Source organism: Lepidochelys kempii, chromosome 5, assembly GCF_965140285.1.
Source record: "Lepidochelys kempii isolate rLepKem1 chromosome 5, rLepKem1.hap1, whole genome shotgun sequence".
In the NCBI taxonomy this organism is placed as follows: Eukaryota; Metazoa; Chordata; order Testudines; family Cheloniidae; genus Lepidochelys; species Lepidochelys kempii.
The window spans coordinates 111873126-111887710 of record NC_136384.1 but is presented as its reverse complement, the minus strand read 5'-3'; the positions used below and the strand labels follow the sequence as shown (position 1 = coordinate 111887710).

At 40.3% G+C, this 14585-nt stretch overlaps 1 protein-coding gene across 1 annotated transcript in view; it reads right to left on the bottom strand.

Annotated features, from left to right (window-relative positions):
• The window catches only part of ADAMTSL1 (ADAMTS like 1), a 268482-nt gene that overhangs the window by 208837 nt on the left and 45060 nt on the right, over positions 1 to 14585 (bottom strand). The window contains exon 3 of the mRNA XM_073345470.2: positions 9364 to 9409. Within this exon, the coding sequence (XP_073201571.1) occupies positions 9364 to 9409 (46 nt within the window). The remainder of the gene's footprint in view (positions 1 to 9363; positions 9410 to 14585) is intronic.

Below are 14585 nucleotides of genomic sequence, written 5' to 3'. Positions count from 1 at the left end.
GTAAAGATGGCTGTGGGTTTGTGTAGAAATAGGGCATAAAGGCCTTTCCTGGAGAATCAGAAAGAGCTGGATAAGATGGAAAGATTCATTCAACTTAAGTCTCTTTTCAGCTGCTTTCCCCTCCCTCCTCATTAAGGCTTCTCAGGGCAGGCAAAAGTCTAGTGAGTTTAAAAAAAAAAAAGGCATCGGCTCCTGAATTAACTTTGCCTAGAATCACTCTGCTAGGTATAGAAGGCTGTTTCATGATCATCAACATGCAAAGGTTTGTGGAACATTTCTGACCAATGGAGTCAGTGCAGGATGTCTATAAACTCAGTTCATCCAGTCAGGTCGAGAATGTCTCCATCCCTGTGAAAACAGACTTCACTTTAAAGATGATCAGAAATCCCTTAGGTCTATGAAACCTACTATTTTAAAATAAACACAGAAGTTTCATCCTCATCTCTTACGCACCTAATCCTGACTGCATTATTAAGGCTTTATTCACTCCCTCCCCTCCAAATTGTTTTTTTAACCTGACCTCTTATTTGCCCCTATTGTAATTCATAAGGTCCGTGGAGTTCTGCCATAGTTGAATCCCATTCAAAACACTTTCTATTAATCAACGAGCCAGTGGAAAAGATAAGATGAATCCCAGATGTCCCTTGATGGCGATAGGTAGATCAGATTACATGGGACAAAAGAGGGTCAGGCTTTTTAAAGTTTACTTAGTGGGTGAAATGTAAAAGATCATATCTAGGCTGTTATAAGGTGGAAGCAGTTGTGGAGTCTTTAAAACAGTTTACAGTATAGATACTTGTATATTTTCAGAGGCCAAGAGAGATTTACTGTAGATTGAGCTTTTCCTTTCCACAAAAAACGGCTAACAACTGGACTATTCTGTGTAGCATCTGACATAACAGTTTATTGAATCAGTTCCATGGCATATGTGCTGTAGTTTGACTCCACAGTCAAATCCTGAGGTCCTCCTGCAGTGGGAGTTGGTCTGAGTAAAGACTGAGTAAGCACCTGAGAGTATGTCTACACAGCCTGCAGTAGTGAGCTTCCGAGCGCAGGCTGACACACATGAGCTAGCAGGGCTCACACGAGTAGTCTAAAAACAGCTACGTAGATAGTGCTTTGAAGCTGCAGCTCGGGCTGGAGCATGGGCTCTGAAACCTAGGAAGGGGGTGGGCTTCTCCACACCTATTTTTAGAGTGCCAGAATGAGCCTTGTTAGCCCAAGACAATCAACCCGGGCTGGGAGGCTTGTGGCCTGCCGCAGGTTCTACAGACATACAGTACTTGGAGATGCAAGCAATGGGAGAAGAATCCGCTGCAATAGGGGAGATTTTCTATAAACGTAGGACTAACATTACAGAGCTCTCACTACTGCTTAGCTCACTACTATTTTTCCCTCTGTACTATTCTCATTATTTTGCATAGCATCTTTGGGATTACACAACCTTAAGTTTGTTTGAGCCTTCCATAAAAAGTCTTTAAAAAGAGAGAAATTCATTGCATGATGTAATCCAAAGAAAGAAAGACCCACCAAAGTGAGGGGCATTTTTTAAAAAATAAGGTCAGGTTTACACCTATATTCTCTTTTGTTTGTTAAAAGCAAACTATCTAGAGGCTTTATCCCCACACTCTGTTCACATTGACATCAACAGCAAAATGCCCTCTGATGTAGTGGAACCTTCACTGGTCCCTAATGCCTTGTCTATACTGGGGTTTTTTTTTGCGCTGGTGTAGCTACTCTAATTCAAGTGCAAATTCCTAGGGCCTGAATATCCATTGTCCTGCCCCTTCTGTTGACTTTCATGGGACTTATGCACAAGTTTAAATGCTTTGCTGAACTGGGGCCTATATGGCAAACTTTCAGTGAGAACCACAGAAGAACTGCATCATCTAAAGAAGACGACAGCAATGTAGAATAAATAAATACTTACGAATAAATGAGGAACTGTCAACAGAAGCTTTTATTCTATACCAAACTCCAAGCTCTGTGTCACCACACAGTGACAGCACAACTAAGATAACCAGCCAAATAATGACTAAAGTCAGCCATTACTCACATAAACCCACTAGGATTACATGGGTCTTATGTCAGGGTAGGATTCTGCTCTGAGAAGGCAAAGCTATGGTCACATATTTTTAGTTATCTTCAGAATAAATACACTTCCACTGCCTTTCCGAAGTTCATCCCTCAATGAACCCACTGAACTGAATACTATCAAAGCAGTTTCCAAGGAGGTTTGTTATCAGAACTAGTTTGTGTTGTTTCTAATTGTAATTTTCATTTTCCAAAACCCAAAATACAATGAACATTTTCGCTTTATCTTTTCTAATTGAAATGGTTTCATTTCTGTTTTCAAAATGCAAACCAGAACACAATGTTCAGTTCAAAATGAAAATTTTGTTTCACACGTTTTTTGTTGAATAATTTAAAATGCTATCGAAACTGAACAGGGTTTGTGAAAAAGTTTGAACTGGATGAAACAGTTTTTCCAAAAAACAAACATTTTCAGGAGAAAGGTTTTGACTTGTGATATGAGTTTTGTAGCTGGGATAGTACTATATCGCGCACTCAGCATTTGGAGTTTATCTATATGGAGACCTAGTGCCCGGCAAGCTGGGGTGTAAAATCTACGCTCTTACACTGTATACACTGCATTTTAAAACCTATGGCAATGAGTATCAGAGCCCGGGTCTACAGCACTAGGAACAGCAGTATAGACATCTGGGCTCAGGCTGCGCAGCCGGAAGCGGGGGAAGCTTCGGATCCCATGCTTCAGCCCGAGCCACAACACTGACACAACTGTTTTTAGCATCGTAGTGCGAGTCCAAGCCTGTAGACCCAGGCTCTGAGACTCACTGCAGTAGGTTTTAAAATTCAGTGTAGACATACCCTAAATATCCATGTGGACCATGCTGCCATGTGCTAAAATTTCCATAGTGCACTTTGATCTACTGCTGTTTCAGAGGGACAAGAACAGATTATCAAAGTGTTTCTAAATATGGGTAAAAAATGTTTTCCAGGGGGGCAGTACTTTGTTTGTAGACTTCTAAATTTATTTCATTTCCAGCGCTGCTTATTTGTACACAGTGGTAATTCAACAGTTTTCCAAAGAAACATGAATCATTTCTGTTATCATGTGAGATCAGGACATTAGTATGTACTTTACAGATGTACAGTAACTTTGTTTGTAAGCAGCACTGCAGATACCCCACAAAAGTCAACAGTAGCTCAACAGCACATACATTGGGAGGCTTTGTCTTTCTGCTAGCAGAAGCACCTGAAGAACAAGTTGATTAAGATTTCCCAAATTATCACGACATTGAGATCATATATGAAGACTGCTTTTCAAAGTCTATGGGGAGTTTTTTTCCCCCCATGATACATAGTACAGCACAACATTCAACTTCTAATACTCAATGAGGAGCTTGTGGCTGACTATTTGAGGTCAAACCCAAAAAGTCACGCATAAAAATTCAAAAAAATTAATGAAGATCTTGAGAAAATTGTCTATCCAATTCTCTGACACAACCTTTAATTCAGGTTTCAGATTGGTAGCCGTGTTAGTCTGTATCAGCAAAAAGGACGAGGAGAACTTGTGGCACCTTAGAGACTAACACATTAATTTGGGCATAACTCTCTAAGAAGAATTTGCCTCTACCTATTACGAAAATGCTCACAACTGTAAGTTATGGTATAAATGTAGGTAGCATGCTGTCAAACTGAACTGCTCTGGGGTGTGTGTGTGTGTGTTTCAGGGGTTGGGATGGTGGGAATCTGGGGACACTTTTCTCATACTTCACTGAAATAGAGTAATTAAATGTGCAGTAAAGAATCACTGATTTGATACAGATTTGTATCAAATCACCTATTGTAGACTCTCTCATTTGTTATTTCATGTTAGCTGAAGAAGAACAGTGGATTGCAACCTGCATTTGCTTTGGGCTCTTGCTGAATAGCACAGCTACGTTGAGAAACAATATTCTGTCCAGCTGCAGAGCGATCTTCAATATGCCACTCTGGACACTTTGTGGTCTGAAGGGTGTATGATAGAATAATATACTACAGAAAATGGAAATTCAAGGGTTTGAAATGAAAGACTTACCAGAAAAACTGAAAATGAATCCTATTAAATTATCCAGATCAATTATAGTCTGATCAGAATCCTAAAATGCCACTTGTGTAGAGGGGGCAGAGAAGAACACCTGCAGTGGTCCCCCTAGTCTGCCCTGCCAATCTTCTTGATGTATTTATTTAGGATAAAGCCTTCCTTAAAAAACAATGGTTGTGCAGGATCACAGTTATTTTGCTAGATGACAGGGAAACACAAATTCAGACCTTAAAGCATCTATCATTACAATAACATAGTTAATGGCACTTGTTCACTAACAAAGAAATAATTCTTAGGCAGTTACTACGAAAATAACTTCTGAAAATGGACATGTCCAGAGGAAAAACACAAACCAAACTCCTTCCACAATAAGGGATGTAGTCATAATAAGTGGTCTGAGTGCAGGAGAACTGTCATTTAAAACATAATTCAGTTCCTACTCTGGGAGTTTAAGTAAACTTGGTGTTAATAAAGAGATTCGAGTTGGCTTATGGTTACCTTCTTTACATGAGCAAATTTGCGCATGTTGGCAGCCTAGTCAAGTGCCTTACAGAATCATCCAAGTGAAGGAAAATGCCTACGTTTGTAACAAAGCCCCAACCTAGGTGGTTTTGTTACAAAAGATTTTATTGATATGCCAGCCACAGGAAGGTGGAAAAACTACACACTGCTAAATACCTGAACAGATCTGACATTCCCTCCAGCAAGGACAGTGCTGCCCACAAGTGCAAGCCAGTACAACCTGTCTGAGAACATTGCACATCCCTTACAGGTCTGATATTTTGAAGTGTAACTATGTAACAACATTGCCCCTTTAAAAAAAAAAAAAGACGAGAGTGGTGTTGATGCTTGTTCACACAAAAGGATCACATGGTGGTAAGAAGCAAGAAGGGAGGAAGTCTGTATGAGAGTCAGAAGGTGGTGTAATCAAATAAATAGACTCAGATTACAAGGCCAGAAGGGATAACTGTGATTATCTAGTCCGATCTGCTGCCTAAACTGGCCACAGAACTTCCCCAAAATAATTCCTTTAATAAAATCCAATCTTGATTTAAAAATCATCAGTGATGGTGACTCCACAACATGTTCCAATGGTTAATTACTCTCTGTTAAAAAATGTACGTGTAGTGTTGTAGCCAAGCAGAGAAGGTAAGATTTAGGGGGAAGTGGTTATGGGCAATGCTCAGAAGGTTTGGTGGTTTGGTTTGAACTAACATCTATAGGTTCAACCTTGGGTCTGTATAATTGATCTAAAAGGTATTACAAATATAGGCATTCTTGTGAGATTTCTGGCATGTGCTTGTTTTCATTTGAGGAAAACACCACAAGAGCCTTATTTGTGGTGTTCGAATGGCCGGGAAAGATTCTTCAGTGTGTTATAACATACTGGCATGCTCGTGGGAAGGTGGAACAGGGTGGAATGTCAAACCTGCTCAAGTGCTCATCACTGTTTCTGTCTAGAACCAAGAAGCAGTGTATCAAAATGAAAAGTATTTGTGACAAATCTGAACATTTCAACTGTGCAAAAATGTTTGAATGTTGGGGACATCAGATGTTTGGGTCAGACAGAGAAAGCAGGGTGAAAGTTTGGTGATGGAGAGGCAGACAGAAAGGGTGACCAGGAGGTTGAATGATGGCCTTGACATGATAAATAGGAGAGAATCCGGTAGCTGAGAAATAGACTGAAGGAAAGAAAAGGCACAACTCATCAGCTCAAAAGAAAAAAAATCCATCTATAATCTGCCCACAATGCAGCATTGCAGATGAATCCGGCTCCAGAAATTCCACCTAGAGTGAGAGTCCCTTTTTAAAATGTTTATTTTTTCATACCATAAAACGTATAATTATCAAAACATGTTTTTATTGCATTCAGAATAATTTTCTAAAGAAAACCAACTGGCTTCCCCCACCCCACCCGGATTTCTACAATGGTTGGAATCATATTTGGAATCAATATTAGTGTTTATATAAAAATGTTTCTAAAGTAATTAAGAACCCAAATCATCTTCAGAGTCTTTCATTCCCACTTTCAATATTTACACATGTGGCTTCATATTCATAATATTTCCAGTTTCTGATGGACATAAGGCAGTGTAACTGGTAAGCGTGCCAAATCAGATGTGTTCCTTTACAGGACTGCTCAAAAGCTTCCTAGACAACAGTGTCAACCTCTCTCACAGCCCCCAGCTGTGACTGGGGCTCTCAGAAGAATAATACAGGTCACTGAAGAAATAGATGCACTTCTCTATCCTCTTTCCTCTCCTCTCCCTTTTCCCGTTCTACATTTCCCCCCCTGTAATCTAATTTCAGGATGAATTAAAAACAGCTGTGGCAAAAATCCCACAAATGATAATGTCTGTGAAAATGTGTTCATTGCCAAACTCCAAGAAGTACAGTTCCAGTTCTCTAATTTCATCCCCTCAAATAAAGAGTTTGCTTTTAGCATTTATAACTGCCCTTCTCCAAGAGAGGACAGTCATATAAACAAAGGCACATGAGCTCTGAGAGATAACTACAAAAAAAAGACTGGCTAATTTTATGTCCAGTTATACCACTAGTGCAGAAGTTATCCATGCTAACGTAGTGGTAATTGAAGCTCATGCATAAGTTGATCCCTCCAATAATCAGAAAGGAATTTTTCCATGTGTAAAAGAATGAAGAAGTGGCTAGATTCATTATGGATTTTGAAAACCCTTGCTAGAGGCAGAATGTTCATCCAGGATGGTACCTTCTCTGTTTTCCAGGTTTTTATGGAACAAAGTTTCGAAGCTGGATACTTGAGATTTGTGAGCAAAAATGCACATCCAACTGTGTCTCTACATTCTTGTACCTGGATACATAAGTAAGTAGCCATTTGCAGGACCAGTTATTGCATTTGCATGTATACTCATGATAATTGAGCATGCAAATACAGAGGGCATAGGTCAAAAGAAACATATGACTCTTACTATTTTCAAAGACATTAGGGATATCCTACTACCAGAGCCACATAGGGAATACATCTCAACCTGTTAAAAGAAAAGGAGTACTTGTGGCACCTTAGAGACTAACTAAGTTATTTGAGCATAAGCTTTCGTGAGCTACAGCTCACTTCATCAGATGCATCCAATGAAGTGAGCTGTAGCTCACGAAAGCTTATGCTCAAATAAATTGGTTAGTCTCTAAGGTGCCACAAGGACTCCTTTTCTATCTGGAAACTGTTTCTTGTTAATCAAGTATGCTAAGCATTCCAGTCAGATGCTAGGACCATCCAGATGACCAAAAGCATGCACAGTGGAGGTCTGAGTACACTAAGGTCTGAATCTAGAAGGTCTAATTAGGTTTATTTCAAATAGGTTTTTGCAGTGCTTGCACTATCTATTTATTGACAATAAGTGAACAATGGAGCAACATTCAGCATTGCACCTTCTTCAGAATAAGTTCATGTTAGAGTCACACAGTAGGGGTGAGATCCAGGCCCTATCAAAATCAAAAGCAAAACTCTCATTGACTTCAGTAGGGTCTGGATTTCACACCAGGAGTTTAAGTTTTGGCTAATTGATGTTGGATAATCAAGTGAATTTTACATTACTAACGTGATCAGAAGTTTGGAGCCAATATTGTTAAGTATTAGGTAAGTCAAGATATTTCTTCTAGGCAAAACTACAGGAGCTTTTATTCTAAAGAGAAACCATCCAGGTCCACAGGCCCAAAACTGAACCTAACCTAAAAATAACATTTACAAAAAACCAAAAACCCTGTGTCTTGGAAAATCAGCTCAGCAACTCCAAAACACAGGGTTATAATCTACATGAAATCACAGCTTCTCAGAAGGGTGATCCAGCAACAGCAAACCCATGCAGAGCAGGATCCTTGTACATTTCACTTCTCTCTCTGCTTACAGGAGCCAACCAGGCAGGGAGGAGGGCTGACACGATATGCATGCACTTCAAAACCAAACTAAAGCCGGTGGGTCTAATTTTAGGCCTATCAGCCTCGACAGTGTCTCTTCCCTTTGTTCCATGTCATATTCCATGGAGCTACAGCTATGTGGCTTGACTGACACAAATTAACCTTCCTGCTCTCCTCAGTCCTGGTGTAGTGTAAGTGCCTCACAGTTGGAAAACAGCCCATGAAGCAGCAGGCAGGCTTATTTACTGAGGACTCAAGTTGTTGTCAGTTAGTGCAGCACATGTCTAGACTGAAGGAAGATTTCAGTGACCCAAAGAAAACCCCCCGGAGTAGCACAATTTTTGACTGAAGCAGAAGTGAAAGTCAAAGGGACAATAATTCTCTCTGCATGGTGATGCTAGAGCTGTGCAGAAATGACCAATTCTTTGAATTGTGCTCTGTGAAAAACATGAGCCAAATCCAGAGTAATTTACTCAGTTTTTTACCCTGCTGTTTCTGAGACATAGCTCCCATTGAGAGGCCTCTCCATCTGGCCCTGTGAGGTGTGAAAATTTGACCGAATGCATGACTGGCTTTAATTTAGATTTTTACCAGTGAAATTCTTGCTGACCCATGTAATCTGGGAATTTTTACAATTTTTAGCATAATACAAGACTTTCCACATTATAGTCCACCAGTGTAAACAGCTCTTTGTTCTGCCGAGAGGAGAAGTTAGAGATGCTTATTTTATTGTATTGAAAACTGCATTTCACCACCAGGTATAGCTGAAAACCTTTAGAATGGCAGACAATGGCAAAATATAATAGGTGAATGCAAGGGACCATCGCAAAACATCCTAATAAAATGTTCAGAACAGATTTCAACCCTAGGGAGGAACAGAAGAATGAGAGAGAGACACACAGACACATATTTCTCTTCAGCCACCACCTTCCTCCCATTCTCTGTGGAAGTCAGTCCTGTAGAGCTCAGTCCTGCAGCCAGACAAATCTCCTACTGAGGTCAGTAAGAGTTTTACCAAAGTAAGGACTAGAACAGGACCAGGCCCTTGCCTCCACCGAACTAGCTATACAGAACAGTGAATCCACTTCTCCACGCTTTATGGGTTTGGTCCAGTTTATAAAGGAAGTAAATAATCATGGCTGGAACAATGCTAGTATCATGGTTCTACCACGCCTGCTCCATACCCTCCAAATTAGCTCTAGAAATGGCGAGGTACATAACAGTATTCCCAAGGCACCCATATTATTTAAATAATTACATTATTAGTGCTACCATCCAATTTTTATTATTTACTTATTTTACATAATTATATTAATTACAAATACATTTTATTAGTATTACCATCATAAGTAAGGTTCACTTACCACATTGCTGCATGTTCTGTATCTAATATTTCGCCCTTCACAGCTCCTGTGTCCAAAAAGAAAAATACCCCCACGCATTAATAACTTAATACCACAACAATACTTAGTGTTTACTGTATATTGCAACTTTTCATCCATAGATCTCAAAGCACTTTTTACAAAAGAGAGTAAGGATCATAATGCCTATTTGACAGATGGGGAAACTGAGGCATAACTGTTTCTTGAAAGCAATTGCTTATTTGTTACTCCTAGCATTGATATTCCTAGCATTAGTTTCTTTTCCCCATTCCTTCCCTAAAAAACTCTCTCCTGATGTAGAGTGGGTTTCCTGAAGAAGTGCATCAACTATGTAAACAAAGTAAAGAAATGCAGCATCAGAAACTGAGCTTGAAGCCTATCCCTGAATTTCATCAGTAATTTTTCACACCTCCCAAGAATGCATAAACGTCCTTGCAGCAGCGTGCATCTGGCTGCATAACTATATTTCAGCCCCACTTCAGCCCAAATCCTAACACTGACGCATAGCCCTGGCAGCCAGACTGCATGAGGGGGTATTCCTCATGGGCTAGGAGGAAAGGAATCCTTTCACTAAGCCACAGGGCAGCAGTAGAACCGTACAACCTCCTCAGTGCTTGCCTCACATCTTACCTGGGAGGGCAAGAGGATCACTGTGTAAAAACAGATCCCCCAGCCCCACTCTACTCCCAAATCTGTGCTGCAGAGCCACTGGGCCCTATGGAGCTTAGGGACTCCGCACCCCTTATATGGACTTTGCTAAATCTTTCTTTTTCCTCCCACACAGCAGAACCACACTAGCAGGGCCTTGTGTGTGTATGCAGAAGACAACTCCAGATCCGGATGTCTTTTCAGAAGTGTGGCTCCAGAACACACATCCCAGCTCACTGACCTCAAGGGGAGTTTCATAGGCTGCGGGAGTTCAGAATTGGAGCTCTGAAAATAAGGGATTTTTTGGGTTCTGGAAAAATCAAAATATTTAATTTCAACAAAATCAAAATGTTTCACTTTGATTTTTCCCCTGATTTTCAAATGTTTTGAATTTTTAAAATAAACTTAAAGGACATTTTGAAACAAAAATCATTTGAAACCAGCAAAGTCATTATGTTTTGTTTAAGAAAATGTTGAAACAAAGCATTTTGATATTGGGAGAATTTGTAAAAGGTATTTTCTGACCAAAACAATTGAGTGAAACAGACACAAATTTGCAAAATAGTTCAATTATGTTGAATCTGCATTTTTGCCCAAAAAAACGTTTGGGTTGAAAAATTTCACGGAGCTCTATTCAAAATATTCAGCAGAGGTTCTCAGTGAAAAACAGAATGGAGAACTTGGCCCTTACATTGTTCTTCATCTACACCAGAACGGAATTCCCTTCATTTTTAATTTCTCAGATTGAGCAAAGCATGCATTCCTTGAGGATTACAAGCCTGCCAAGTCAAAAGTTTTAAACCCAAACCATTTTTGAATTATCCAAGTGCCAGGACAGTATCTGCCTGATTTTGAGGTTTTTTTTTTAATTATTAAATGATTAGAGTTAACTCAGAATGGAAAAAGTTTTTCAAAGTCACCATATAGGTTTTCTTCAACCTACTCAAACAAACCAGGAAACTCACAAGGCTTAATGCTCTGCTGCCTTGCACTATGTGTAGCCATTTACACTTAAATGAGTACAAAATGCTACCAGATCGGAATGGGAGCTTTACACTGTATAAATAACTGCCCCAGGTGCTAAGGAATGGAGAAAAAATACCCATTCAGTCTTCTGGGATGAGAATGAGCGTGAGAAATTTCAGCCCAAAGGTAATAAGTTCTCAGGTAATTAATATGTAGGAAAACGCTGTGTGAACCATAACCGTAGCACTGCTGGTGCAATGCTTTCATGGTGCAAGAAATTTAATTCAGAGAAAAGTCTGACCATTTCGATATACAAGTTAAGGACCTAGTTCTCCTTGTAGGGCTAGTCTACACATAAAAAGCTATCCTGCTTTAAATATACATTTAATTTATATAACAGTATATTTAAAGCAGTACAACTTGCCAGGTCTGAGCACAGTGTATTAGTATAAAAGTACTTATACAGGTTTAGCTTATTCTGGTTTGGGAAGCAAAATAAGCCATATGGGAATATCTTTCTACTGGCAGATCTGTGTCCACACTAGCGCTCATTCTGATATATTAGTAAAAAACCACAACTCTAACTGACCTAGCTATACTGGTAATTTTTTTTTCTAGTATAGGGCCGTATACTAGTTAAACTGCACTATCAATAAAAGTGAGGGAAGAATGAGTCAGAAGACTCCCTTACTTGGTTTACAAGGCAGATTTTAGAACTTTTGCTCCGTGTAAAGTCACTTTTTTTTCCTACTCCAGTCACACCCCTTTCTGAAAGCATAAATGACGAGCATATAAGGCAGCGTATAGGCAAACTCAGTGCAGGCTTTGCAGCAAAAACTCTCATCAATCATATCAGAGCAACTCATTTGGCAGGCCTGATACATACCTCATTCATTAATGCCATGCAAACCATCAAAAATCTCTACCTCACACAGACCTGCTGTTATTGCAGCTTCAATTACTATAATTTATAAACCTCAGAACTGATGAACAACCATGGAAATGTAAACTTCTTTGACAGAAGCCTTCCCAAGGTTGGATCTCTGTTTTTTCGTATTGTCTGATCTAAAAATCAAGACTAACACTCATATTCATTCCCTGTATTTGGTGGAAAAACAAAGTACTGTACTTTGATTAGCCAACTGCCCCACCCCCAGTCATTTTTTCCTTCCACTTTCACTCCTTTGGCTGGCAGCTGTGCTTGTTCTGAACAAGTGTGCAGATCTGCATGGAACTAGAGCCACTATGACTCAGGAAAACTAGGAGTCGGTCTTGCAAAATCCTAATTATCCACTTGCCCAGAGTATGTAATTTTTCTTCTGTGTGACTACAGCACCTTTCTTCATTATCACCACTCATCATGATCAAGAGCAGGCAGGTAGATTTTTGTCTGGGCTGGTGCTTTTTCCTGGCACCTTTGCAAGGCTGCTAAGATTACTGAGCTATACAGGACAAAGTACCAGATAATCTTAAAAATGAGAGAGACCTCTGTAGTCATTAAAATTTTATTCAAAATGGTGTGGGCTTAGGGAACCTCAAACCTGAAAAAGACAATGCTAGTAACCTCTGTACTTTAAACACGAAGTTATGTCTCGGAATATCTCAGCATTTAAAATAGGGCACCATGAGTATTTAATTTAGTTTGATAGAAACTGTTTGCACAACACTAACATTTATATAATTTCCTCAACTGTTTTTCACCCTGTCTAGATGCTGTGCTGCACTGTGGCTGCTTTGCAGTACATCCAAACCCAAAACTGCTTGAAAGCTGGCATGGTGGGATTGGAAGCATCCTCCTAGACTAGGAGGAAACCTCTGGTGGCACAGAACCTATGTAGCAGTGTCTTGACTCTCCTGCCATTCCCTTAGCCCCTGCTGACAAAGAGGTGTGGCTGAGAAATCCTTATGCTCCAATGACTATTAGCATAAATATTACACTGAGAGTCTAGCCCCATATCCGGAAAGTGCAAAGGCTACTGTTACACCTCTCCTCTTGAACTGCACTGTGCGCTCCTTGGCCAGACCTGACTATCTAAGACAATACATGCAGCAGAAGGCTGCCCTCTGTTGATGGATGTTGAAAGAGGTTGTACATTCCTCTGAAGTCTTTGAGACCTCCAAATCATTGTATTTTTTCAGAAAAGTGTCCAAAAGAACGGTATGTGCTGCAAAAACACCTTATCGCCAGGAAGAGCTAAATGCAGAGTTGTGGTCTAATCCTGCTCCCATGGATGGTAAAAGCATTATTAACCGCTGTGGTGCAAGATCAGACCCTTACTTCCATCAAAATAGGATTTATTATGGGTAACTGCAGCTATCTCCTGAAACTTGGTGAACATTCTAGTATTTCTAATCATACCCTTTTGTTCTCTGAGAAGGCATGTTTGAGAGCAATGATGATCCACAAAGTGTGCATCTGTACAACTGGGGCTGCTATCAGTAGGAACCAGATAGCAAATGTAAAAAATCAGGACGGGGGTGGTGGGTAATAGGAGATTATAAAAGAAAAAGACCCCAGAATCAGGACTGTCCCTATAAAATCAGGACATCTGGTCACCCTCGCTATCAGGCACAAGTTGTAGTGGATTTTACAAAGGAGGGGGCATGTTGGAGGGTGTGGCTTGATATGCAAATCAACTTGCAGGTTGTATTAATATGCAAATATGGAGGAAAAAACCCAGGCTGCTTGGATTTGAACAAGCAGAATTTTAAAGGAATACTAACAACTTCAAATGTGTTAAAATATCCACCCCTATTTAAAGTAAACAATGCCAAAGCTTTCTTACCATATTTTCTTAGAACATTTTCCCACAAAAAAAAGAAACCTCACTTTTTCTTTTTCTCTACAGATTCCTGTCTGCATGGGGGCTTGGTTCAAAGTCCCCTAATGTTCACAATGGAGGTGGATATGGTGCTCCTTGTGCTTAGCTGGATTTAGAAACCTTTCAGTGGGTCATGTAGTACAACAGCCCTTCTTCCAGTGCTGCAGTGGGCCCCTTTTCCTTGTATCTAGCAAGGGTGACACTAAGATTCGCCGAGACGGTATGACACCAGAGCCTATGGAAGTGTCCCTTCCCCCAGAGTTGCCAACATTTGAAATGTTTTTTTCCAGAAACAAATTGCCACATATGCTGGGGGTCTGGGCCACTAAGCTCCAGTCAGTGATGGGAATATTAATTTTATTTTTATATGAATATCCAGCACTGGGGTCTGAAAATTGATTTTGTTTTTAGATTGTTCTCATTCTCCTTTATTTGCATACACCTCCCCCCACCTTCCTTACCCCTTGCCCGTGTTGCCTAGGGAGATGTCTGGTAAGGTCCTATGTCCTCTGGGATTTCAGGGAAGTTTGAGCAGGCTACCTCCTTCCTTACCCCTGGAGGGGTAGATGTTAGGCATGCCCTTTGCACCACATATGGGCAACACTTCAGCCCTCTCTTTCCCCACAGTGAGGCCCTGACTACCCTTGTTTAAACTGTTCCCTGGTATCGTGTCCTCTCCCCGTTTCTGAAGTTCCCCATCTCTCACCCTTCCCACACCTTCACTTTCCTTTTTCCCTCTCCCACAGATTTCCCGCTCTTCTTCCATGT